The following is a 24,015-nucleotide window of genomic DNA, read 5'->3' on the forward strand; positions in this document are numbered from 1 at the left end:
TTATTATTTCTTTATAAAGGACATCAGAGAAATTTTCATAAGGATTACTTTTGCGATTTTATGATTTATAATTTTTTAAAATTTCCCGCTAAGAATGTTTTAGGTTCAAAACCAATGTCCCACAAAAGCAGTGCAAACCAATCCTATTCTCATGCCGAACACTAAGCGAAAAGAGCTAGCTAGACTAAGTATGAAAGTATTCTCATAAGTATTCATGCCGAACACTAAGCGAAAAGAGTTAATTCATACTTTTGTTTAATTTCTGCCTTTGCCGGGGTTTGAACTCACGATTTTCCTACTGGAGCTTAACCTTTTACCACAAGGCTATCAGTCTAATTGTATCACATTGTTAAGCCTAAACTTTTCATAAAAAATAAATTTTCCATGTGGTGTACTTTAAAAAACATAAAAAATAGGAAACATGAATGCTTTATGCTTGCTTTTTATTAACTCTCTTCTTTAGCTAAAAAATTATCCTACAACAGGTAAATTTTCAATTTAGGAATTTAGTGCAGGGGCGTGTGACCAGGCATGGCGACAATGATAGAATTAACAGGTTTTTTGTCCAAAGGCTTGCCTAACATTTTTCTACTATCCGTTGCGCCCTCTCATGTTATTCAAAAAGAGTCAAGTAGAGAGAAAAAGTATTCTCGATACTTTTCAAAAAAAAAAACGTTTTTTTTGACAACTTTGCCCCTAACATTGGATCCCAATCTATAAGATCCTCTAAAGTGTGTTATAATGACCTTGAGTTAACAAATTGCTTTTTAACAGCCCCATTAAAAGCTGCATTGAATCCAAAACTTTGGTTATTTCTGTTGTTGTGTAACATTCTTGCCGACTACCTTTATGACAGAGATTTTCTCGTTAAGACCTTATTATTATTCGCATGAATCACACTTGAAACTCATTTACGACTATTAACTCTGGCACAGTTCCATAAGTGTTTCTTTCAGACAGACACGCTTAACTAACCCATGCATTACACGTGCTTGGCGCTTTTTACATGTGTGAAGTAATGTTGGGTGCGACATGAAACACTTTCCGCTTTAATATGATCACGTGGTTCGTGTGGCGGTAACTTTTTCTTCTCGCGGTACATAAAGCTATTATAATGCAATACAAAATTAACTGTTCTCAACAAAATTGAAGGTTGGATTATTGCTCTTTTAATTAAATCCACTTTACTGACAACATTAATTTCTTTTTTGTTTTTTGTATTTTTTGTTGTGATGTTTTTTATGCAAGAAAATAAACAAACAAAAAGCAAGAGTGGGAAATTCTTTTAATTTGTTGAATTCTTTGGGAAAACTTCTTAAAGTTCTTAAAACTTTCGTGACAGCTCTTTTAAAGGGTTTAACATTTAAGACGATCAAACACAGTCACCTGGTTATTAAAAATCATTTTAAGCTAAGTACTTATATAATCTCTCTTCATATTTTTTATAATATTTAACTAGGGAAAATATTTCATGACACGAGTGTCTCTTATATACTACATACATACACGTGCAAAAATTTGGCTGTTTTTTCTGAAGACCACAGAGCTTTTCAAATATAACAACAAACCAGCTCGATATAAGCAACCCACCCACCCTTCCGCCCTCCCACTCAAATAATTTCAAGAATAAGAAAAAAACATCAATCCCTTTCTTTAGACCACCCCCGCCCCCCAGCAATGAGATAAACCCCGAGCTCTGGACCTTTCTGATCACGTGATAACTTCTGATTGATCTGTTTTTCTATAACCGTTTTTTCGCGAGAAGGAAAGTTTAGTGTTTATAAAACATTCAGCAATGGAAACATAAAGCATCAGAGTATGTTCTTCTATGCTTTTTCATGTTAATTATCTGTAATTGAAATTAGGCAAGATTTATCTGGGAAGACCTATAATCAAGTTATCTATATCTAACGTATTTCACATGAACTGTTCATATTTTGATCAGTTTTCACCAAGCTAGCTACCTACTAAAAGCAAGCTAGCTACCAAAAAGGTATTTGCATGCGATTTTTTTTTAGGCAGCAAAGAAATATCCTATTTCAAATTCTTCTTCTTTACCCAAAGTAAGTTTTAATCCCAAACTTTTTTAAAGAGTAAAAGCTAGAATGCGCTAAACTTATCGTAAGAATTTTTACAGGATATTGATGAGGCCTATTTATTTATTTATTTATTTATTTATTTATTTGCGATTATCTGGCATTAAATATTTTCAACATCCTAATACATTTTTTTTAAAAAAAACGTTAGCATACTACAACTTAAACAGAATATTAAAACAAAGTATGATGCACTTTGTAGGACGATATCCGCAAAATATTGTAAAGATTTTTGCCGCGAAAACGTAATTCATGGCAAAATATCTAAAAATACACTGGCAAAAAAGGTTTTATTGTCTGAATGCCAATAACGATAATAGATGGGTGTCGGTTAGTTAGCTGTAAACATTAACAATTTGATAATTTTGTGGCTAGCAGTTGCAATATCATAATAGGATGTAAGAGCACATAAATGTAATCAAGCAAAAAATCACCAACAATCACCGCTATTTTTATTCAACATAATACCTGTACTGAAAAATTTTATTTTTAAAAGTCATTATGAATAAAATATTACTGGATATATTCAAACATTTCCACTCAAAGCTTTCGAGAAAGGTTACTTCAATGATTAAACACAGGAACACAGATTCGTTTGTGAGTAACATATTCTAGCTAGGCCATTTATGAAATAACAGCTACATGTCGTTGTACTATCCAGGTAATTAATATTCAACCTGGAAATAGTAAATGTATACGTAGCTAGCAATCCATATCCTGTGGTATGAACGTAAAAACACTATCTAGCCTGTATACACTTTAAAAGAAACATCTTTTAGATTTATATGCAGCGCATTTAAAAGCACCTAAACATTTTTAAAAGTGACAGTTTCTACATTTTTTATTTGTTCTTGAATGCTGGAATTTTTATGTTAAAAATAATGTTACGATGTCCTCAGACAGATTTTGTTTGTTTTTTTAAGAAACAAATATTTGTAGAGAAGGGAGGAGGTCACTACATTTCTTGCAATCACCCTTGAGGCCATAGAAAATTAACGCAAAATATTCTTTAAAAAAATGAATGAATTACGGAATGAATATGGTTCAGCTGGCCACTTCTAAAGTCACTTAAATTATTTTGAAACACACTCATCCACACTCATGAACGAATGTAGCGGTTAGCACTTTGCAGTATGTCGTATAACTAAGTAAGCCTAAGGCAATTATTGTTGGATATCATTGTAAAATTAAAGGTTATGCTGTGGTGTATTTAACTAGTAAGAATACAATTTTCTTAGTTCTCGTTTTTAAGTCGGCGCATAAGGAGATAGTTTTCCTCGTCCGAAGAGCTTGTCAGATTTGAAACATGAATGAACAAGATTTTTTAATTTACGTCCAAATACCTTATCAGTAAAAATGTTGGTAAAAAGTAATCAATGATTTTAGTTGAAATTTTTATATAAAAAGGAGAACTTTTTTACTTAAACTCAAAAATTTTTGTCAAAAAAAAGTGTTGATAAGATTTAGGTATTAAATGTTGTGAAAGTGAATAATATTTGAATCGATTAAACACTTTTTTACCGAGAAGTTTTGGGAGTATTCTTTATATAATCTTCCTTTCGTATCTAAAACTTGATTAAAGTCGATCTAATAATCTGATCAAATTTACGACTATTAACTCGGTACGATTCCATAAGCGTTTTTTTGAAAAAGACACGCTTAACTTACCCATGCATAACACGTGCTTGGCGCTTTTTAACATGTGTGAAGTAATGTTGGGTGCGACATGAAGCAGTTTCCGCTTTAATATGATCACGTGGTTCGTTTGGCGGTAACTTTTTTTCTCGCGGTTCATGCAGCTATTAAAATTCAATACAGAATTAAATATTCTTAACAAAATCGAAGGTTGGGTAATATTTCTCTTTTATTTAAATCTTGTGTACTAACAAAAGAAGTTTCTTTTTTTTGTCCTTTTTACTGTTTTTTGTTTTGTTTTGTTTTGTTTTTTTGGCCAAAAGCGACGCCTTTATGCCTTTATGCAAGAAAATAAACAAAGAGACAGAAAAAAAATTATTATACAAAAATTCCTAAAGTTCTTAAGACTTCCGTGATAATTTTCTCTTTGGTTTAGAATTGATCATGGTTACACACAGTCATTTGCTTATCGAAAACTAACATATTTTTAGATTTACATGCAAAGCATTTAAAATTACTTAAAAATTTATATGATTGCCAGTTTCCAGGTTGTTCATTTGAATGTTGAAATTTACAAGTTGAAATCGTTGTTACTTTTCCAAGAAGCAATCCCGGGGGCAAAAATAAATAACTTTTTCAAAACACAAACCCAAATAGTTCTCAAAAATATATAAATTTCTTTCCAACAGGTACTTCTTTATCAAGTCCACATTTTTGCTTTTTGATATGAGAGAATAAACCGCATTTTTAGATATAAAACTCTCTTCATATTTGTTTGTGATCTATATCAAGATTGTTTTGCTTAAATTACAGTAATATGGTGTCCTCAAAGGTCCGCATATAATTCTTAACACAACGACTAAAGTTGAATAAAATAAATTAAAAAGCCGTGCTTAGCCCAGAGACGATTCTTTGCGCCGTCTTCAAAATGAAAAGACGAAAATAGTGGGAGAATAAACTTTTTTTGCATAGTTTTAACGATTCGTAAGAATTCATTTTTGCTCAAAAAGGTTCTTCTTGTGAAGATAAGTATGGCGATAAATCTTCCATTCTCCCCCCTTTTTATTAGATTACGATATCTTATGCTCACTCGAAAATCAAATTAATCGATCGAGCATTCGTCAAAATTATCACATAAAACCAATCTGCATCATTCAAGTATGCAATTACGTTTTCTAGTGTCCAGGCTTTTTGGTTGTATTATCTTTGAAATACTCACCCAACAGCGTTAAGAAGGACTGAACAAGAATTTGAAAGTATTTAAAACGGGTCAGACTTAATTTCAACCAACAATCACGTTCAGATGGTCAAATAAGCATTTTCAGTTTATTACGTTGGCTCTGTCAAAAACTTGTGGGCTGCGCGTAAAAGCCATAATAAAAAATGAAAAATAAAGTGTTAACCTTAATAGGTTTGGATACATTTATACCTATATGAAATTAGAGTGAGCGTTTATCTGACACGTGTCAGTACCTTTCAGTTTAACACAAAAACATTACGCAATTATGAAGCCAAGTATAGTATTTTCCTATCAACTAGAACATTAATCAGACACTAATATATACATCCGTTTAGGATAAAAACACGTGCTACAACGTATCATTTCTGGATGTGTCAAAATGTGACTTGTGTTGCGAATGATATAATTTGTGGTGAAACTTCTTAGTCCGGTGGTCCAGCTGCACTCAAACACAGATATCTGGACAGAAAAATGTCAGAGAAATTTTCGTCACGCAGAAACAAACGCCACTTTTGTCACTTTCTAGAATCCTTCTAATACTAGAAATTAACCCGTGACAAAATATTCCGTCATTTAATTTTTCGTTTGTCGTACATTTTACGGACATTGCAATTTCGTGCATCCGTAGCACAAAGTAGCGTTTCAGCTACCATTTTGAACTCAAAGACGGCTCACAGACGGCTCACAGAGACTTTTTTTCAACCATTATTCTATGTAGACTATAAAAATAAACTTAAAATTCACTCTACAGTGAGTATTTAAATACATACATTAAATTTACAAAAACAAAAAGGAAAAATCATTTCAACGATTAAAATTTGCTCTGTATTTTTTTGCGACCAATCGATCTCCTTTGTTGTACCTCAACTGTCATTTTGTAAACATCTTCGTCATTTAAAATTTTAGCGCACCTTTCAATTGTTCTTGCACACCAAAGTTGTTGTCTGCTATCGTCCTAAACATCAAAACGCAAAACTTTAGTTTCTTCTTCATTTTAATTAACATTTTTCTGTCCCAGAAAGTCGTGCATTTTCAACAAAAGATAATTCACAAGTTTCGCTGCGACGCCTCTGACTACAGCGGCGCACAAGACAGTTAATCTTGTAGAAAAAATCGATCTAGAGTATCCAAAAGACTACTTGCATGATTCGTTGGGATTGAAAGAGTTAAAAAATTCAAAAAATCTGTTTCTTACTGTGTGTCGTTTGCATACACCAGGCGGGCACCTGCCACTCTGACTGGATAAAAATGCTTGAGTTAGAACACATAACAAAAGTAAATAAAGGATTTTTATTCCATTGTTGGAAACCATCTTTGATGTTGCTTTTTTTAGACTAAATTTAAAATATGATTACTAAACTTGACAAAAGAGAAAAATTCTTTAAGGCAAACAAAAAAAATAATCAAACAAACAAACAAACAAACAATCAAACAAACAAACAAGCAAATAAACAAATAAACAAAATGGACGTTTTAAATTTGTGAGTTCTATTACAATAATTACGATTTTTCGATCGTTCTCTATTCTAAAACCCTTTTATATATATAAATTCCAAATAAAAATCAAGAACGCAAAAGCAAGAAAGGAAATCTCCAGTAAGTCTTTAGTTATAAAAAACACCATGCCAGAGTTTTAAAAAAAGTTGTTCTTCTATACAAACAATCCAAACAATTTATATCAACAGATTTCTGATGATATGCAATGAAGAGGAAGTTGTTTCCTAAACAAAACCAAAACCTACGGCGAATCTTATTTCATCTTTCCTACAAACAGCATCTCAACCACAACGAGCTGATTACCACATGGTCTCTCTTTGTTGGAGGTAAAAAAAAGATTTTATCCTATTTGCATGGTTACCAAGGCAACACAATCTCTTCGATATTTATAGAGTATTTCTATGACGCTAGCGTTCCGTTTATAAGAAACTTATTTTACGTAAAAGTATGCATTGACATATTTAAATGTATTTTTTCCAACATAAAAATATTACTTAATCTTGATAAAATTACACTAAAAGCTTATCTATTGCCGCATCGAGGTTCCTGTTCACCTGGAGCTGACAGCTTTAAAAGGTGCAGGTTACTAGTCCAGAGGCGTACTAATCTCTGTGTATATCTGCACCGAAGGTGCAAAATTTATTTTAGATATATTAACACGTCATTTGTTTCTAACAACTCGAAAAAGTTTGGTTATGAGTACATATTGTGATTCTAAGATTTTTGGCCATATTATCGAAGCTGTGACAAAGCATCAATTAGTCAATACTCTGCCGACGTTTGTCTGCGAAAGTGATTTTTTGCAGATTCATAGGCTAGACTAGCAGCGTTCGCTGGGTAGCACTTACTAACATGCCAGAATTGTGGAGAAAGGCTGCAATTTTAAGGGGAAAGGTCAAGCTGACGGAAAAAGGGTCAAATTGACAATGACTAAATTTTAATAAGCCCTTTCACAAATCACACAGTAAAAAAAATGGGGCAAAATCCGCCCCGCTGTTGGACCGCTATAACTCCTGAGGAGTAGATTGTCAAAATCCCATGTCTCAGAATCCAACGGTGACAAAAATCAACCAGTAATTCAAGTTTTGGAAAGCTGATTATTTGACGAAAAAAGGATCTTATCAAAAAGCAGATAATATGCTAAAGGTTAAAGAATCTAAGATCCTAAGTGAACATTTACAAATTAAAATGGTGCAATCTTTATAACTATATAAAAAAAAACGTGTACATCCTCGTCCTTAGGGTCTCTGAGGCCCCTGAGCCATTTCTAAGGAATGCAAAAGGAGATTGTGGTGTACACGTGTAGAGACGAACTTTAAACTTGCTGGCTTGCCTTTATGTATATGTGAGAGATTTTAGGTGAGCACGAAAGTAAGGGGAGGTGTAAACAGTCGAAGTTCGCCACCACAACTGTTTCTATATTAGATTCAGGTTTTCGGTGTGCGGTCGTGCTAGAGAATGTGACTAGCAAATTTCCAACGCTGTCCTAATGGCTAAGATCAAGTGTAGTATCATTCTCGGCGGCCAAATGGCTAAGATCACACACTTGGTCTGATCGCTCAGTCCATCTTGGGCTGTTCTAATCGAATTTCCGGGTTTAAGAACTCCAACTAGGAGTTCAACTTAGAATTTCAACTTAAAGTTGAAAAAGTTGTCCTACATTTTATTTTATTTTGTGCTTTTCACACATAATAATTTTGTAACAACTTTGACTATTTTTGCGAAAATTTGTGTTGAAACATTCCAAAATAAAAGATCACGAAAGTTATTTTCTTACGAAATTACACAGATAATTCTAGACTCGCCAAAGTTTTTCTACTATTTTTTTCTTTTTTGCCCTTTGGTCCCTTAATCTTAAGTTCTTATGCCAAAGTTGCACAAAACAAAGTAGTCTTTCGAGAAAGTTTATGCCTCAAATTTCGCGTTTTCTTAAGAAAAGAAAAAGTAAAAATTTCTCAAATACAGACTGCGGTGGAGTTCACGTCATTTTAGAGGGTGGAAAAAGATGGCCCAAAACATCAGTGTTTCAAGGCTATTCACCCTTAGCCGTGCTTTTGATTTAAAGTTGCAATTGCCATTACCGCAGCCCCACGGGTCAATCAATGTAAGGAATATTTGCTGATAGTCTACAAGCTCGTACCCAGGGCTTTTTTACTCCTATGATATGCTGACGGAAGAGTTAAGTAAATATTAGTTGGTCGGTTGAAATTGTTTTTTTTTAAAATGACTAGATTTTACCAGTTAGGAAATATAGGCTCGTCAATTTATAAGCACAAAAAAGTTTCCCCTTTGCATTTGGCAGGGCGCATACTTGCGCAGGGTCGGCCACTCGCGTTTCCAAGGTGCTTTTTCTATAATTCCTGCAAAAGGGTCGGATAGGCACAAAACCATTGAAAAATGATCTAATTTTTTTACAAGAAAATACAAAATAAATTCTGCAAGAGCATTCATGAATAAATTAAATGTTAAAGTTCATAAAAATCAAACTAAAAAACAAACTGAAGATAGTGTTGCAAAAAGGTGGCGGTGGTGAAGTGTGAAAATTAGAACTAAAGAAATATATATATTTTAACCACAATGTATAAAAAAATGAACTCATTGTAAAAAGTGTCATTTGTTCCTTATAAAGTAAAAATAATTATTAAAACACTCAATTTTAAATTTGTAATAACAATACTGTATGTCCAATAATTGGTGCATTAAAAATATTGTATCAGAGGAATATTTATTGATCTAATTCGACATAGTTAGCTGGGAAGAGTCCATGCTTTCCACGGCATGTTCCCCTCCACCAACCATCGTCCACCTGTTCTATGTTGGTAATCTTATCGTCTGGATCGAACGTTATTTCATCTTCGGCAGCTAAACAAATTAAAAAAATGAATTTATAATTGTTGCAAACATTTTACCACATTTCAAAATGATTTTATGTCAACTCACTGGCTTCATAGTCATACAATGCTGTTGCAGTGAGACCAAGATCCTACAGAGAAAAAAACATATAAAATTTACTACCAGAGAACCGACAATAAACAACGGTGCCCAAAGTTCACTTAACCTTACCCCCGACGGCGGTTCGTCTTCCGCAGGTGCAGCGGTATCTTCAGTTGTAGTGTATGAAAAGCCTGCACCGCCAGACGGAGGTTCGTCGTCACGTTGATATTCATCCTCATGTGACTCTTCTTCAGCTTGAGCCTAATACAAAAATAAAGAGAATACGCATTAACAGGTTCCAAAATTTTCTCCCAAAAAACAAGAAAGAGGTTAACATAAGTCTCGAATCAGTTGAGTAAAGTCGGCGTCAGTATTAGATCGGCAAGGAAGGTTTTGAAAATATTATAAAGTCAAACCTTTTCAGCTTCTTCGTTTTGTTTTCTTTGAATCTCTTCAAGTTTTTCCTGCGCCGCTGCAGCAGCTTCGCGTTCTCTTTTTTCTCGATCTTCACGTCGTTTCTTTTCTTGTGCAGCCTTCTCGCGAGCTTCCTGACAAAGAAAGGAAACGGTTCAACTTTCAGAAAAATGTTTGCAAATTACACAATGTAGACACGATTTAAACATACTTTAAGCATAATACATCACTTTCTAAAAATCTTTCGAGAGTGATCAGACAATTAAGTTTACGCTGAAGACATACCTCTTCGTCTTTCTGCGCCATTTGCTCAAACCTCGCTTTCAAGTTTCCAGCTGTTCCCGAAGAAGCTCTCGGCTTGTCGGTTTGGTATGAAGAGCCAACGTTTGTCATATCTTCAAACGTGCCAGCAGACTACAATATAACAGATTATGCTATTTAAAATCGTCTATATATGGTTATTCATGGTGGGCTTGGACAAGATGGTGTGGTAACGAAACTTACACTATCCTGGCGGTCTGATTGGACGCCGAATTTGCCACCAAAGCCTTTCGAATAATCTAAAAATCACCAACCTTATCATTAAAACTCCATACAATGGCATGACTGTGTAAATTTAGGTTATTTTTTATATTTCACTTGATGAACTGGTGCAGATATAATGTTAATTCATACAAACCTTTCTGTGATTCATGCTGCTGTAACTTCTCCTGATGTTCATAACCAACAGCTGACTAAAAGCGATGTTTCACAACAACATTTAACAATTTTATTTATTTATTGTGATTATATTAACGCTGTTTTTTATACCAGCTATTTTTAGGGAAATTCTGTGCGAATAAATTTATTTCAGCTATTTTTTTGTTTTTAAATCTCTTTTTTATTTATATTTTTATTTACAACTTGGAGGTAACGCAAAATAAATTCATAACTTACACTATCCTGGCGGTCTGATTGGACGCCAAATTTACCGCCAAATCCTTTCGAATAATCTAAAAAAACACGAGCCATTTGATTTATCATTGCGAACTTAGTGAGAGTAACATCTGCGCAGGAGTGTATTTACCTTTTTGCGATTCGTGCTTCTCCACTTTTTCTTGATATTCAAATCCAACTGCTGACTAATCAAAAAGTATTAAAAAACATTAAAAAAATTTAACCGAGTTGTTATTGTGCATAATGTTGTTAAAAAGACCTTACCTGATCTTGGCGATCTGTTTGTACACCATACTTTCCTCCAAATCCCTTTGAATAATCTAAAAAATTAAATGTTGCATTTCAACAAAAGATACAAATGAGGAATGAAACCACAAGCGACAAATCTTCACCGCTGTACCTTTTTGTGATTCATGTTTCGTCAGTTGTTCCTGATGATCAAACCCAACAGCTGACTGAAATATAAACGCAGTATCGTTAACCATACAATCTGCGAATGTACAAAAGCCTAAATTTATGTATGACATGTACTTACTTTATCTTGTCTGTCTGATTGAACGCCGAACTTTCCTCCAAAACCTTTGGAATAATCTAGTGACATAGGAAGAAATATTATCAAATCAATAAGTATTCGTAAATATCTAACATGAGAGAGAAAAGAAATTTTTTTATTCAGTGACAAAACATATTATACTCGTCACCTTGTTGTGAGTTATGTTTTGCCAAATCCTCGTGATGTTCAAACCCAACAGCAGACTGGCAAATAAATAAAAGTAAAAATCAAACGAAATAAAATGTATACACAACTCACACAAATATAAAGGTACAAAGTATTCAGTGAAAACAAAATCATTAGATTACCTTGTCTTGCCTGTCTTTTTGCACACCAAACTTTCCACCAAAACCCTTTGAATAATCTAAAGCACACCAGTTCAAAATATACGTCTTGAAAAGACACGACACATGAAAAACAAGGCCGAAAGTAACAAACACCACACCTTGTTGGGAATCATGCTTTGATAATTTTTCTTGGTAACTGAACCCCACAGCTGACTAAAAGCAAGTTTTGAATAAATCTTATTTCAGAGTACGGAATAATGTCTCATTTAATATTAAATTTCTTCGCCATTTAGTATTTTAAATCAATATATATTTTTTTAGTAAAAGCTTTTCGGCTTACTCCATCATTAGTACTATACAAAGTTAAAAATAAAAAGTTTACTATTTTATATACAAAGTTGATACATTAGAAAAATCATAATACATGAAATAAAAGTAATCAAGTGTAAAAAAAGGAATAATTAAAAGATGTTTTACAAGTTATAAGTTAAAATAGAGTACACTTTTTATATTTAACTTTGTATAGTACTGATGGTGGCGTAAGCCAAAAACATTTTACTTTTTTAAAAATATATATTGATTTTAATCTCTTATTCCCTCCAATTTTTAAATTTTTACCAACCCCTTACCCTACACGCCTTTTTTCAACTCTCCTTTTTTTAATTTATTTAGATCGGCACAGTATTTAAATTATTTAAAAAATCCAGCTAATTCAATTAAGTTGGTAGTAAAAGAATGTTCGAAATATCCATGTGTTCCATTTTCCAATGCCCTATATATTTTTGTTAATTATTTATGAATATATTCACGTGACTTTTAAAGTCACGTGCCACAAAAACACCTATGTATACATTTTATATCTTTTCGAGTTCGGAAAATACTTTATTACAAGACACGTTTTTAATAGTTCCTTTGCCCGAGAAACTATAATTCTACCCCAAATGTTATATCCAATTTATTTGCCACCCTACCCCACTCCACCCACTCTCTCTCCTAGATTACTTGAAATAACGCAGATGTAAAATAAGAACGCTTGGTAATAAGTACCTGATCTTGCCGATCTGATTGTACACCATACTTTCCACCAAATCCAGTAGAGTAATCTATAAAAAAGTTGAGCTTAACTTCAGATGTTGTTAACAAAAAATCCTTCAGCAAGGCCTTTAATTGACAGTTACGCACCTTTTTGTGAGTTATGCTTTGCCAATGCTTCTTGATGCTCAAAACCAACTGCAGCCTGTTAAAAATGTAATTAAAAATCTCAATGTTTCTCCTCAAAAGTAATTTTAATAAAATTTGGCTTTAACACTCCTTCAGGTATAAAAGTTTTGAACTGGGCGTTTAATCAATCTATTTCAGTAAACATCAGCTTTCGTTGTAAGAATTCGACATATCAAGCTTTTGTTTGACTCACTTTGAAATTAAATTTCTGGCCACAAGGAAAATCAAATCTATCTTTCATCTGCATGGCGGTTTCAAATTACATAATTTAATAAGATGTAGTTGCATCTCCTGTTACCTTATCCTTTCTGTCTGTTTGTACACCATATTTACCACCATAACCATAGCTACCAACTTTGCTAAAAATTGTAATTTTATCTCATTAATTTATCTCATTTATTTAAAATTTACATCAATACCCGCACTAAAAATTCAGTATAAAATAACATATAAAAATAACACCGGATATATAAAATATCCTTTCTTATCATCACTTTAAGTATGCAGATGGAGGTTGATAATAGCACATCAGTGTATGCTGCACAGTGTAGTGGACCTTTTGCGGCTCGCAAGCAACTGTAGATCGTATTACACTCACTGTGATGCAGTATGTTAGCATACACGAATTAGCACTGTTTTAAATACAACACTTTTTAGATGAACATTTAAATTATATACGAATAAAGTACGCTTTTTATTGACAAATGTATTTATGTCACTCTTAATAAACTTACTTTGGATCCATGTCCTCTAAAAAGAAAAATAGAAATATATAAACTTCAGATTTAAGATCAATGAAGATGTAATTTGTAACATAATGAACAAATATTAAAGGAGAACTAACGATTGATAACAAGTTCTTAAATGTTTATTATAGTGTAAATATAAGCTGTGTTAACTTTTTATATTTGTGAGCTTAGGTTCTCGAGATGTTAAATGTCAAAGTAGTCCCACGGTTGCCGCCATAGCGGTGTCGATTAGTACATTCTCTTCGGTAAAATATACCAACTTGTGTCACGTTAGTCTGCGAGAATGCAAACAAATGCATTCTGAGTTAACGAAGCAGGAGAATGCTAAATTGTGCCTCTTGCAATTGTCTAAGAGTAATTTTATTTATCATGTTTTTAAATAAATATCTTCCGAATAGAAGATAGAATGATGTTTTATCGTTATAAATAAGAGTTTTAGAGTTTTAGACATGAGTTATGGAAAACAAAACTTCAAATGATTATCCACAATAAAGTGTACTAAAAGTGATTTGAAGTAAGTGATTTTGTGATTCTTTCCCATGTTGCTAAATTCTTGAAAATTTTTTTTTCTACAGTGATGTTGTTCTACTGGAGTTTAGCTTGTCTTCTTCACTGCACCAACCTTGCAATTAATTTAATCACTCTAGGAAAAACCAGCTATGTACACCGCGTGGCGTCACCAATGAACAAATTTTATACGAGCCAAGTTGGCTTTTGTTCGAAAATGGCGACAACCGTTAATATAATTAATTATCGGTTTGGGGGAGAAAATTTAAAATAAAAATATGAAAACTATTTATGCCATGTTTTTTAAAATTTTTTGCCATGTTCTTTTGGTCATAAATATTAGACCATATTTTAATGATTTTTGGACATTGGAATTAGTTGTTATAAGTTTATTAGAAAATGTTAATAAAGAATAAGTTAAAAAACAAATTTGATTTTAGACTTAGCATTACAGACAGAAGTTCCTGAATATGAAATCCCTGTTTCATAACAGCAAATATTAACATAGCTATTAACGTTTGTTTCAGGAACAATAAATTGATAAAAAAATTAACAAGCGCAGATTTTGAAATAGATAAAAAAAGCTCTAAACTCCTTATTTTTATGAGTTATGTATTTTGCTTTGAATATGATGTTTTTAGGAACCTTCTGAGCAATTTTGCACATTTTTTTATTTTCGGGACACAAAATTGATAAAAACATAACACTTTGAAGGTACAAAATTGTTAGGTTTTATCAGCTTGTGAAAACAAAAAGAGATAACTATTTTTTTGTAATTATTTTATATAAGAATACAGTTAACTGGAACAATACTGAATATATATCCCGTGTAGAGCAAAATTGTGATAATTTCTTAACAAATCTGAATCGGGATATTATTATTTGCATACACTCCACTTCTAGGTTTTTTGTTATCAAATCCTGTCCAATTCATTCATACATAGTAAACATAGTATGGTAAACATACATAGTAAACATTGTCAACCATATGTGGTAGTAATCATTTATGCACCTAATACTCAATGAGTCTAACATAACAGTCTAAAAAAACTTAAAAAGGCAATAATAAAGTAGAGTTTGGTGATGTAAATTGTTAAGATTTTATCATTATATTACTCCTAAAATTGTTTTTAGGTATTATTAAATAAGACTTGATATGATTTTAATGCTCTTTACAAAATACAGGACATTTATCTAATTGAAAAATGATTGTGACATTTTTATAATTTCTTTGGCATTTTGACCAACTTAGCTTTTGAAGAACAAGCATATGCAGCATCATCTCTGAAAATGTTAGCAAACAAGGAGGATTTATAAACAAATTATAAAGGAAATTTTCAAATCATTGTCCGATATTTATAAACTTGTTCAAGAATGTTTTATTAAAAAAACAAACATATCATATAAGTTTTTTTGTTAGTTTTCCTTCAAAACATTTACCTTTTTTGATATTTGCATGGTCAGTTGTAACACCTTGACGCAAACCTTGCATACTAAACAAAAAAAGATAAAAATATGTTAGTCAAACTCACACACCTGGCTGCCCTGGTCATAATGTTTAAAATACTAAATAGGGTTAACCTATTCGGTTTTTAAAACCTAATATGACCAGGGCAGCTGATTCTGCCCCTCCATACCTTTTGATATGCTTGTACAAATTAAATAAAAACTTAGCACACTTATAGTATGTCACAAAAGAAACAAATTGGCAGCAAATTTTTTCTATTTATCTCAGCACTTTTTCTGTGACGTCATGAGAATTAATTTAATTCTGGACCCAATTTTAACATTCTGGTTATAGTTACTGACAGCCAAATAAAATTTATACAACATATTTTCCAGGTTTTATATAATTTACATGAAAAAACCCGCCAAAGATTGCCCGAAAATTCGATTTTCATGGAGTTTCCAGTATAATCCTAAAAAATTGGGAAAACGAATTAATCACATGTCTATATTTACAGAATGATCCCCTTGATAAAATAAAGTTGTGTTCTAAGTTTCATATTCTAAGGATAAGCCTAACAAGAGTTATTACATTTTCCAGTTGTTTTTAAAGGGGCACTTTTAAAGGGGCACTCCAATGTAAAAAAATATTTGAAAAAATGTTATTTTGATAAGACAATACATAAATTGTCAATATAAACCTTTTACAATCGTTAAAAATCTTTATTTATATCTTAATCGGGTCTGTAAACATCTTCGATTTCAAATAAATTTGCAAGGTCGCGTAAAGTCGCGAGGATTAGGTCCGAATAGATGAGCATATGTCACATCGTGCAGAAAGTCTGTGAGCTCAGCAGCACACCTTCTAAAAGTTTGTTTACTTACTGTTTACATTGTTAGTTGATAAAACGTCTTGTAATAATGACAAAAATTATAACTCAGAAAACTTAGATTCGGATAATTCTCTTCATGAAAAAGCAAAGCTACAGCCATGCGACTTCGACACTCTTGTGTCTCAATAGGGAGAAATTAATAATGATGCAAAGTTATGAGGTGTCTTTTACTGACTCAAAGCAACGTTCTTAGCAAAATATTTTCTTTTTAAAGAAATAAAAAGTATATTTAATCGCTTTTTTTACAATCTTTTCGTCAAAAAACTTTATCATTTGCTTTAGTAAAAAATCTTTCTTACTTTACAAGCCAATACTTTACCTACTTTCTTACTTTACAAGCCAATTTATTTTTATTTTACAGTTCAGCAATATTTTTCTACACATGCTTTCTTGCACACAAATGCAAACAAATTTTATGTAACGTTAAAACTTTCTCCATTGAAATGCATGATTGAAAGATAGAATAATGTTCGTGTCGTGATAAGTTGGTAAAACGAGGGCATTAATATTGTATAAATAAAAATAATCCTTATGATTATGGTATAGGTCATAAATGCATTGCAGAAGCTACTTATTTATAAGTGATTGTTTTGACAAAGCTGTTTTAGAAACTGCATTATCAGCATTACATGCAGCCTTAAACAGTAACAAAGATTGAGGAAAATGGGTACATTTTACCCCCTGGTAGGTTCTTCTTTCAAAAAAGCTTCTTTTTTAAAAAACAAAGAATAGAAATTTTTGAAGATATTATTTCGGTTTGTCTGTTCAGTATTCATATTTTACTGTGGAAAGTTTATCATTTCTTGAACATGATTTCTTGAACATGTTCAAGAAATGATAAACTTTCCACAGTAAAAGAATAGAAACTTGAGCGCTACGACAGATACATGTGTAACTAGGAAACTTTTTTTTTGTTCGCTAGCTAAAATGGCATTTTTACGAAGTGGCAATATTTTAATATAAAAGTTTATTTCCTGGAGATCTCATTTAAAAGAACTATCTGTAAAGTGCGACAAGCAAATTTAAAAATTTTGATCACTTGGTAGATCACCTGTACGACATATTTTATTTAGCTATTTTTGTTATTTCTTTTTAGCAGACAGGATACCGTGAAAATTGACTTCTTTACACTTCTCTGATTGTTTGGTACATCGAAACGCAGACAACTCACCATTTTTTAAAGATTTAAACGTAAATCACAGACAAAAAGGAATTTAAATGTAAGCTATAGGTCTTAACATGAACGTTCTCTCCACTCGCTTAACCTTTCTGCACAATGTGATGTCTTTATTGATAATCGGGTCCAGTCCTAAATGAACTCGTGCCTGTCTGTTTTTTTTATGAGAAAAAAATTGAATATGCGAAGGCTAGTACAACAATTTTAAATAAGGAAAACAACTGAAGCAAGTTCTTTTTTTTTCTTATGCTTTTCTGAATATGTATAAAAGAAAAAAGTGATATTTACTGGAGTTCCCCTTTAAGTAATAGTAAAAACTTATAGGATTCAAGCGGTATTAGATTAGATTAGGTATTAAATTTGAGTTGCAGGTGCATAATAGATAAATTCAAAAACTCAGTAAGTATCAAAACAATAGCAAAAAGGAGTTTTTAAAAACCCATCTGCACCCCCAGATCGAATAGCGTTAAAATAGACCGTAAGAGGCACAATAACATATTTCTGTAATAACATAGAAAGTTGAATTAATAAGCACAGCATTATTCCCCAAATTGACTACTACACGCATGAGACTTGAAGATTCAATGTAGTTTTATTTTTCACCTTTTGCCACTGTAAAGACGTAACTCACTCATGCAAAATTCTAATCAGTAGCACATTCTATTATACAAAATGTGCTTTTTATAGATTTCAGAAAATATAATATGCCTAATATATTTTACAGGAATTATACCTCAAAGCTCCAACACGTCCTGAACCTTCCACAGTTTTTGCACCCCATCTTTGTTCTTCTTCGCTGACATCATTCTAAAAATAAAAACATTTGTACTGCTCCATCTTGGCTCAAATTGCAGTTTAGCCTTTCTGTATTTTTTCTATGATTCCTTTGCCATAATAATAATTTATATCTGGCCTTCCTTTTTTTATAGGTAGACTTATTGCATCTTATAACCTAACAGCACGAACAAAGAACTCAATTGTATTCCAAATTTAGAAAAGCAGACAAAAATTAGATTTCCAAACAACACTTGGCCATATATGTAAGATTCTTTGTTCAATGTATATTTTGGCATTCTACTATATACATGTACACAAAAAGATCTCAAGCTCGAGTTTTTAATTTTGTTTTCATGTTTTCATGTAACAGTATTAATATGCAACACAAACTGTCCTGGAAAAAAGTATATAACCAACAAAGAGTAAAAATGTAAGCTCAGTTAGCAACGTGTTACTAGCACCTGCAATCCTCTTGGACATATCCTTTACATATTATTTTCTCTAGTATATGAATTATTAGCAGCTAACGATATTATTTTTAAAAAAATAAAAAAAGATATATATAGCTAATCCATTTTCTTATTTTTGTTTAAACACAAAAAAACACAGATATTGAAAAATAGCTGAAAAATAATGTAACAAAAGAGATTAAAGACTACAAATGCAAAAACAGAAACCTTAGCAAATTTAAGAAAAAATTTCCTTTGGTAAAAAATTTCCTTCGATAAAAAATTATTTTTTTTTAATAATTATGTACTTCAAGGTACACTAAAGTTTCTCAAGATTGTCTTGTGTAGGTTATTGTTGTTTGAACAATAAGTTTCCCTGATTTATTCATCTTTTAGCAATGTATATATTTGTTTTGTGTAGAAAACAACAGTATATTATGAGTAATATAGATGAATCCAGTTGTTTGCTTTTGCAGTAAGCTTTCTCGGGTTTTGGTATATCTGTGGCAGGAAATAAGATGGATACACTAGGTGAAGCATAGTTATTTTTACTAATCTTTTCACTTGAAGGCATTGTTGAGATTTTAAGGAATTAATCTACACTTAATAATAGTTTAAAACCTTAAAAGATCTGTCAGTGAAAAGAAATCAGCAGGAAAAGACCATCAAATCCTAGCATCTCTTTTCCTGTCAAGCAATAACAGATCTCACTGTTGAAAAATTACGAAATAACCTCGCACAGGAATTTACCTTTATTTTTTTGGTTGTGCTTATAAGCACAAGCTTACAATCGGACTGTACTGTATATAAACAATTTACAGACTTGTCAAGTTTTAATGTTCAGTGTCTAGAGTCAAATTCTATGGTTAGGTTTGCCTGAAAATGCGTCGAGGACAGATTTATGATTTGGATCTACCAAAACAATTTTAAGATCTTTTTTAAACTTAAATTTGTCTGATTAACTATTTTTGTTTTCTCTTAGGAGAAACGTACACCGTGTTTTTTATTCTGAGGTAAATTGTGCAAAAAAAAAAGAAAAGGTAAAATAGTATAAAACTAGTCAATAAGGCCCATGAAAAAATCCACTTATGCAAAAAAAAAATGAAAAAGGCATCATTTGAATTTTGATGACATCAGCAATGACTTCTTGTTGCACACAGAAATCATTTTTGCGATTTTTCAGCTGTTACCTGTATTAAGTAGAGCTTAAAACGCTGATCAAAATAACATATAGAATTTTGCAGTTTTGATGGGCATTTGTAGTTTTGATGGGCAGTTACAGTAAGGAGATACAAGAGTTTAAAAATATTGCTGATGTTAGCACCATCAAGGCACACATTTTTTATAAAAATTCAACTGCTGCCTATTGTGGAAAGCGTGAAATACTGATAAAAAAATATAAAGGATCATGTGTTTTTGACAAACAGTTGAAGAGATATGAGGTAAAGGGTTTTGATGTCATCTTTAACCTGTCTGTTTTTAAACAGGTGGCTTGACCTATAGCTTTAAAAAATTGGTCCTAATTTGGTCCCAAGTAGTCTCTAGTAACCCACACAGGAGATGTTAGTTATTTCCACTAGTTTCTAAGTTATTTAGCCTTAAACTTACACTGACGTTGTGGCGTGAGATGTAGGCAGTTAACAAATAAGACATACTTTTTTCAGCAAATTTAAAGGAAAATGAACACCATCCACTATGCCTGCTGCAAACACATAGTATTGTTATATTTGGCGATTTGGTTCAGCTTTGTTGCCGTAGTGATGATTGACATTTGGCTTAATTGACAAATCGCATTTGTGCTACATCCGCCATTTTTAAAATTTCGCTGGGTGAAAACAAACCTAGTTCGTAGGGGCAAGAATGCTCAAAAATGTGAAAATGAAAGAATATATAATTAGCCAATTAAAGGTGATCACAATAAAAATCTGGCTGGACATGATGCTTAGCTATCTAGATTTTGCTCCAAAAATGATCTTCGTTCAAACTTTCTAACATTGTTTTAAAACTCCAAAATGTGTCTAGCTCTGCACTCTCTTCACCTACAATCCTGGCCAAAATTGGTTGAGAAAAGGCCAAACACATGTGGATTTATTATCTTTATTATCATTATTTTTGTTTCTGTCGTCCCATGTGTAGAGATTCTCTGTTTTGTTGACATAAAGTAGCCAGCAAAATTGTGGTATGTGTATACTATAACAGTGCAGGTTTTCACTTATAGAATAGTAGCTAGTTTCCAGTCCCCCTCTCCCCCCATTTCAATGTTGAAGTCATTGTCACAGTTTGAAAAATGCAGTTGGCCACTCAACCCACAGCCAACCATTGGCTTTAACATTGTCACAGTTTGGAAAATGCAGTTGGCCACTTAACTCACAGCCAGCCATTGAAATGGGGGGAGAGGGGGGCTTGCATCTTTGTTTATCTTATATATAAGCTTATGTTGCATTGGAAATTTTATCAACAATTTTGGCCAGGATTGTAGAATATGGAAACTTTTCCCTTCCAAAAAAATTGTATGACGTCAAATGGAATCGCCGAATATGAGATTGAGATAATTTAAATGGCAAACTGGTGTAGCATATAGGTATTTCTCAGGCTAAAAAGCAGATGGAGTGCAAATAAATATATATAAAAGGCTCATGTTAATAAGGACAAGAGTGAAATTAAAAAGGTGTAGCTAGATATATAAGATTGTCCTGTGTAACTATGGTTCCTGTTAAATGTGCGTAAATCAAGTACTTGTCAATGCATCACAAGGTAAATACTACTGATTTTAGTGAAGTGGCAAGATTGTATATACCATTGTATGTTAATAAACAACAGGTCCAGTGCCACATATGATTAAAGAAATCAAGTTAGTTAGCAACTTATGCTGAAATAATTAAAATTTGCTTTTTAATTTTGTGCTCATCTATATTATAAGTAAGAAAACGTTTAGTTCTCATATGATAGTTTTTCAACAGTTTTTAGATCTTCCTAAAATTGGAGGCAGTTTCTGCCTAACAAACTGCATATATTGTTAAAAAGTGAAAGCTCTTACCACAAAATCAGGATCAGTTTCCCAATTATCATCATCATCAACCTCAACCTTAACGTCAACGCCAGCTCTCCACATAGTATTTAGTGTTACAAATTAAAAAGGGATGATAGCAGTGATAAAAAGGCACAATCGATGAATTTTTACAGATGTCTTTCACAATCGAAATGGAAACTACTTCTCCCGGTTTCAAAAGGGTGGATGATAATCTCGATCTTTCGGATCAAAATGCTGGCCGTTTGTGTTTTGACATTGATATCGATAAAGCAAATAATATTTAATCGGAACAAAATCGGGAAAGTAAAATTACAAATCCAAAACAAAAACTTTTTTGCAACTTTTTTCCTGAACCGGCAATTATATTGTTTCAAAAATGCGACTTGAATTTTTTTGCTTTTATAAAGTATTGCTTTGCAAATTTTAGTACATCTGTCAAAAACACAAGTATAATACCATTAAAGCAACAGTTAACGTCCAAACTTGCTGCACCGCAAAATATCGCCGGAAGGCTGAGTTTTATCAAAGAATTATTTCCCAAAATTTTAAGGATATTCTTCTAATAGCGTTAAGTCCCCAAAAGTATTAAGAAAAAAAACTTTTGTTATGTTGTCATAATATATGTGCGTTTATTAGCATCTTACGGCATAAAAATTTAGTACCTTATTGTCAATCACCCTTCTTATACAGTGCCGTAACCACAATAATTTTGGAGTGAAGTCGGGCACCGATTTAAAAATTTTTTAAATTTACATCTCTAGATTGGCGAAAAATGCCTTTCCAGACGTCAAAGTTCTCATGGTTCAATTTTAAAAATTATGATAAATGTTTCGATATTTTTAAAATTTAGAAAAGCTGCATGGTTTAATTGGCATCAAAAATTAGATAAAAGTTTCCATCAGAAACCAAAAGATAGAAAGAGAGACATATTTACATTACACGACTACAATAATATAAAAGAAGATACGAAAACCAGAGATTATAACGGTGCTGGCACATTTTAGAAAATTTACATCGCATTTGGACTTACGCTGTCACCCCTCCTAAAACATTCAGTGATGTGACCATGAGTAGAAGATCTGTTCTATGTTTTCATTTCGGTAACTCCTGCTCTCTCTCTCTCTCTCTCTCTCTCTCTTCCTTTTTATCATTTCTCTTTCTTTTTTTCTAGAAGGGAAATTATTGGGAGGAGGGAGAGGAACTTATAATCTAAAACTGAGAGCTCTATGTTTTAAGGAGGAGAAGGAGGATATTGCATCTCAAAACTTCTCAGAAGTTCGTGTCAGTTGACTTTTCATGTACAGTAGACTCCCGGTTATTCGAACCTGCACTTATTCGAATAATTCGGTTATTCGAAGTGAGATGGCGTTCCCCTTGGATCTGCTTACCCAACTCAGGCAAAAACACTCTCGGTTATTCGAACTTCAGTTATTCGAATAATTCGGTTATTCGAAGTGATTTTTATTCCCCTAGGGGCCAATTATAGGCTAAGTCACCCTCAGTTATTCGAATTTTTCTTATTGGGAGATCGTCGAGTGAGAACATTGATTTTCTGCGATTAAAACACTTTTTTTCTTCAAAAAATCAGGTTTCAATATTCATGGCTATTTACACTCTTCAAGCAATTTCTTCAAAAGTTCAATATTCTCCTTCGGTCCAGAGAATTGAAGCAAACAGGGGATCCTCAATCCCTTATCATCTCCAAAGTTAGTTCTTTTCCCTGTCACTTTTACTTTGCAAGTACACAACATCTCTGACTTCAAAAAGTAAAATATCGTTTTGGCAAATTTTCCTGTTTTTCCTTTAGGCAAATGACCAACAATATCTCCTTTTTTAGCAGACCGCCACTGCATATTTGTCTATGTCGTTTGTTGGTTCCATTTTAGCTTCTAGGACTTCACCAATAACAGCGTTCCATTTCTTTTGATACTCATGATATCCCATAACGGTTGAGTTACTCTCATAATACTTGATAAGAATGATTTCTATCGGCTGTGTTTCGTTGATTATCATTGAAACAAGATCCATTGTAATTTTCACTTCTTCGTCCTAATTGTGGTGTGACTGCTTTGTTGTTGTGTTGTTTCGTTTCGTTTTATAACATTCGAACGTTTTAAAAGGATTATTCAAAGTTCGAACGTTTCCTTTGATTTTCAAACGTTTCATCTAATTT

At 32.5% G+C, this 24,015-nt stretch overlaps 1 protein-coding gene across 3 annotated transcripts; it reads right to left on the minus strand.

Annotated features, from left to right (window-relative positions):
- Positions 1-9,018: 9,018 nt before the first annotated feature.
- Positions 9,019-22,079, minus strand: LOC130654700 (src substrate cortactin-like). Of its 3 annotated transcripts, XM_057457316.1 has the most exons (22): positions 21,849-22,078; positions 18,319-18,392; positions 15,510-15,562; positions 13,548-13,563; positions 13,112-13,172; positions 12,775-12,829; positions 12,640-12,695; positions 11,751-11,805; positions 11,614-11,669; positions 11,454-11,508; positions 11,288-11,343; positions 11,153-11,207; positions 11,017-11,072; positions 10,883-10,937; positions 10,753-10,808; positions 10,496-10,550; positions 10,321-10,376; positions 10,102-10,230; positions 9,819-9,950; positions 9,532-9,663; positions 9,409-9,451; positions 9,019-9,330 (listed from the first exon to the last, which is right to left on the minus strand). In XM_057457316.1, the coding sequence occupies exons 1-22, from the start codon at positions 21,921-21,923 to the stop codon at positions 9,194-9,196; spliced, it is 1,518 nt and encodes a 505-aa protein (XP_057313299.1). In that variant the 5' UTR covers positions 21,924-22,078; the 3' UTR covers positions 9,019-9,193. The 3 variants fall into 3 exon arrangements, with proteins under 3 accessions (XP_057313299.1, XP_057313301.1, XP_057313300.1); XM_057457318.1 differs by lacking the exons at positions 10,496-10,550; positions 10,753-10,808 and having other exon boundaries at positions 21,849-22,079; XM_057457317.1 differs by lacking the exons at positions 10,321-10,376; positions 10,496-10,550 and having other exon boundaries at positions 21,849-22,079.
- Between the last annotated feature and the right edge of the window lie 1,936 nt (positions 22,080-24,015).

The sequence above is a fragment of the Hydractinia symbiolongicarpus genome, chromosome 8 (assembly GCF_029227915.1).
Source record: "Hydractinia symbiolongicarpus strain clone_291-10 chromosome 8, HSymV2.1, whole genome shotgun sequence".
NCBI classification, from domain to species: Eukaryota; Metazoa; Cnidaria; class Hydrozoa; order Anthoathecata; family Hydractiniidae; genus Hydractinia; species Hydractinia symbiolongicarpus.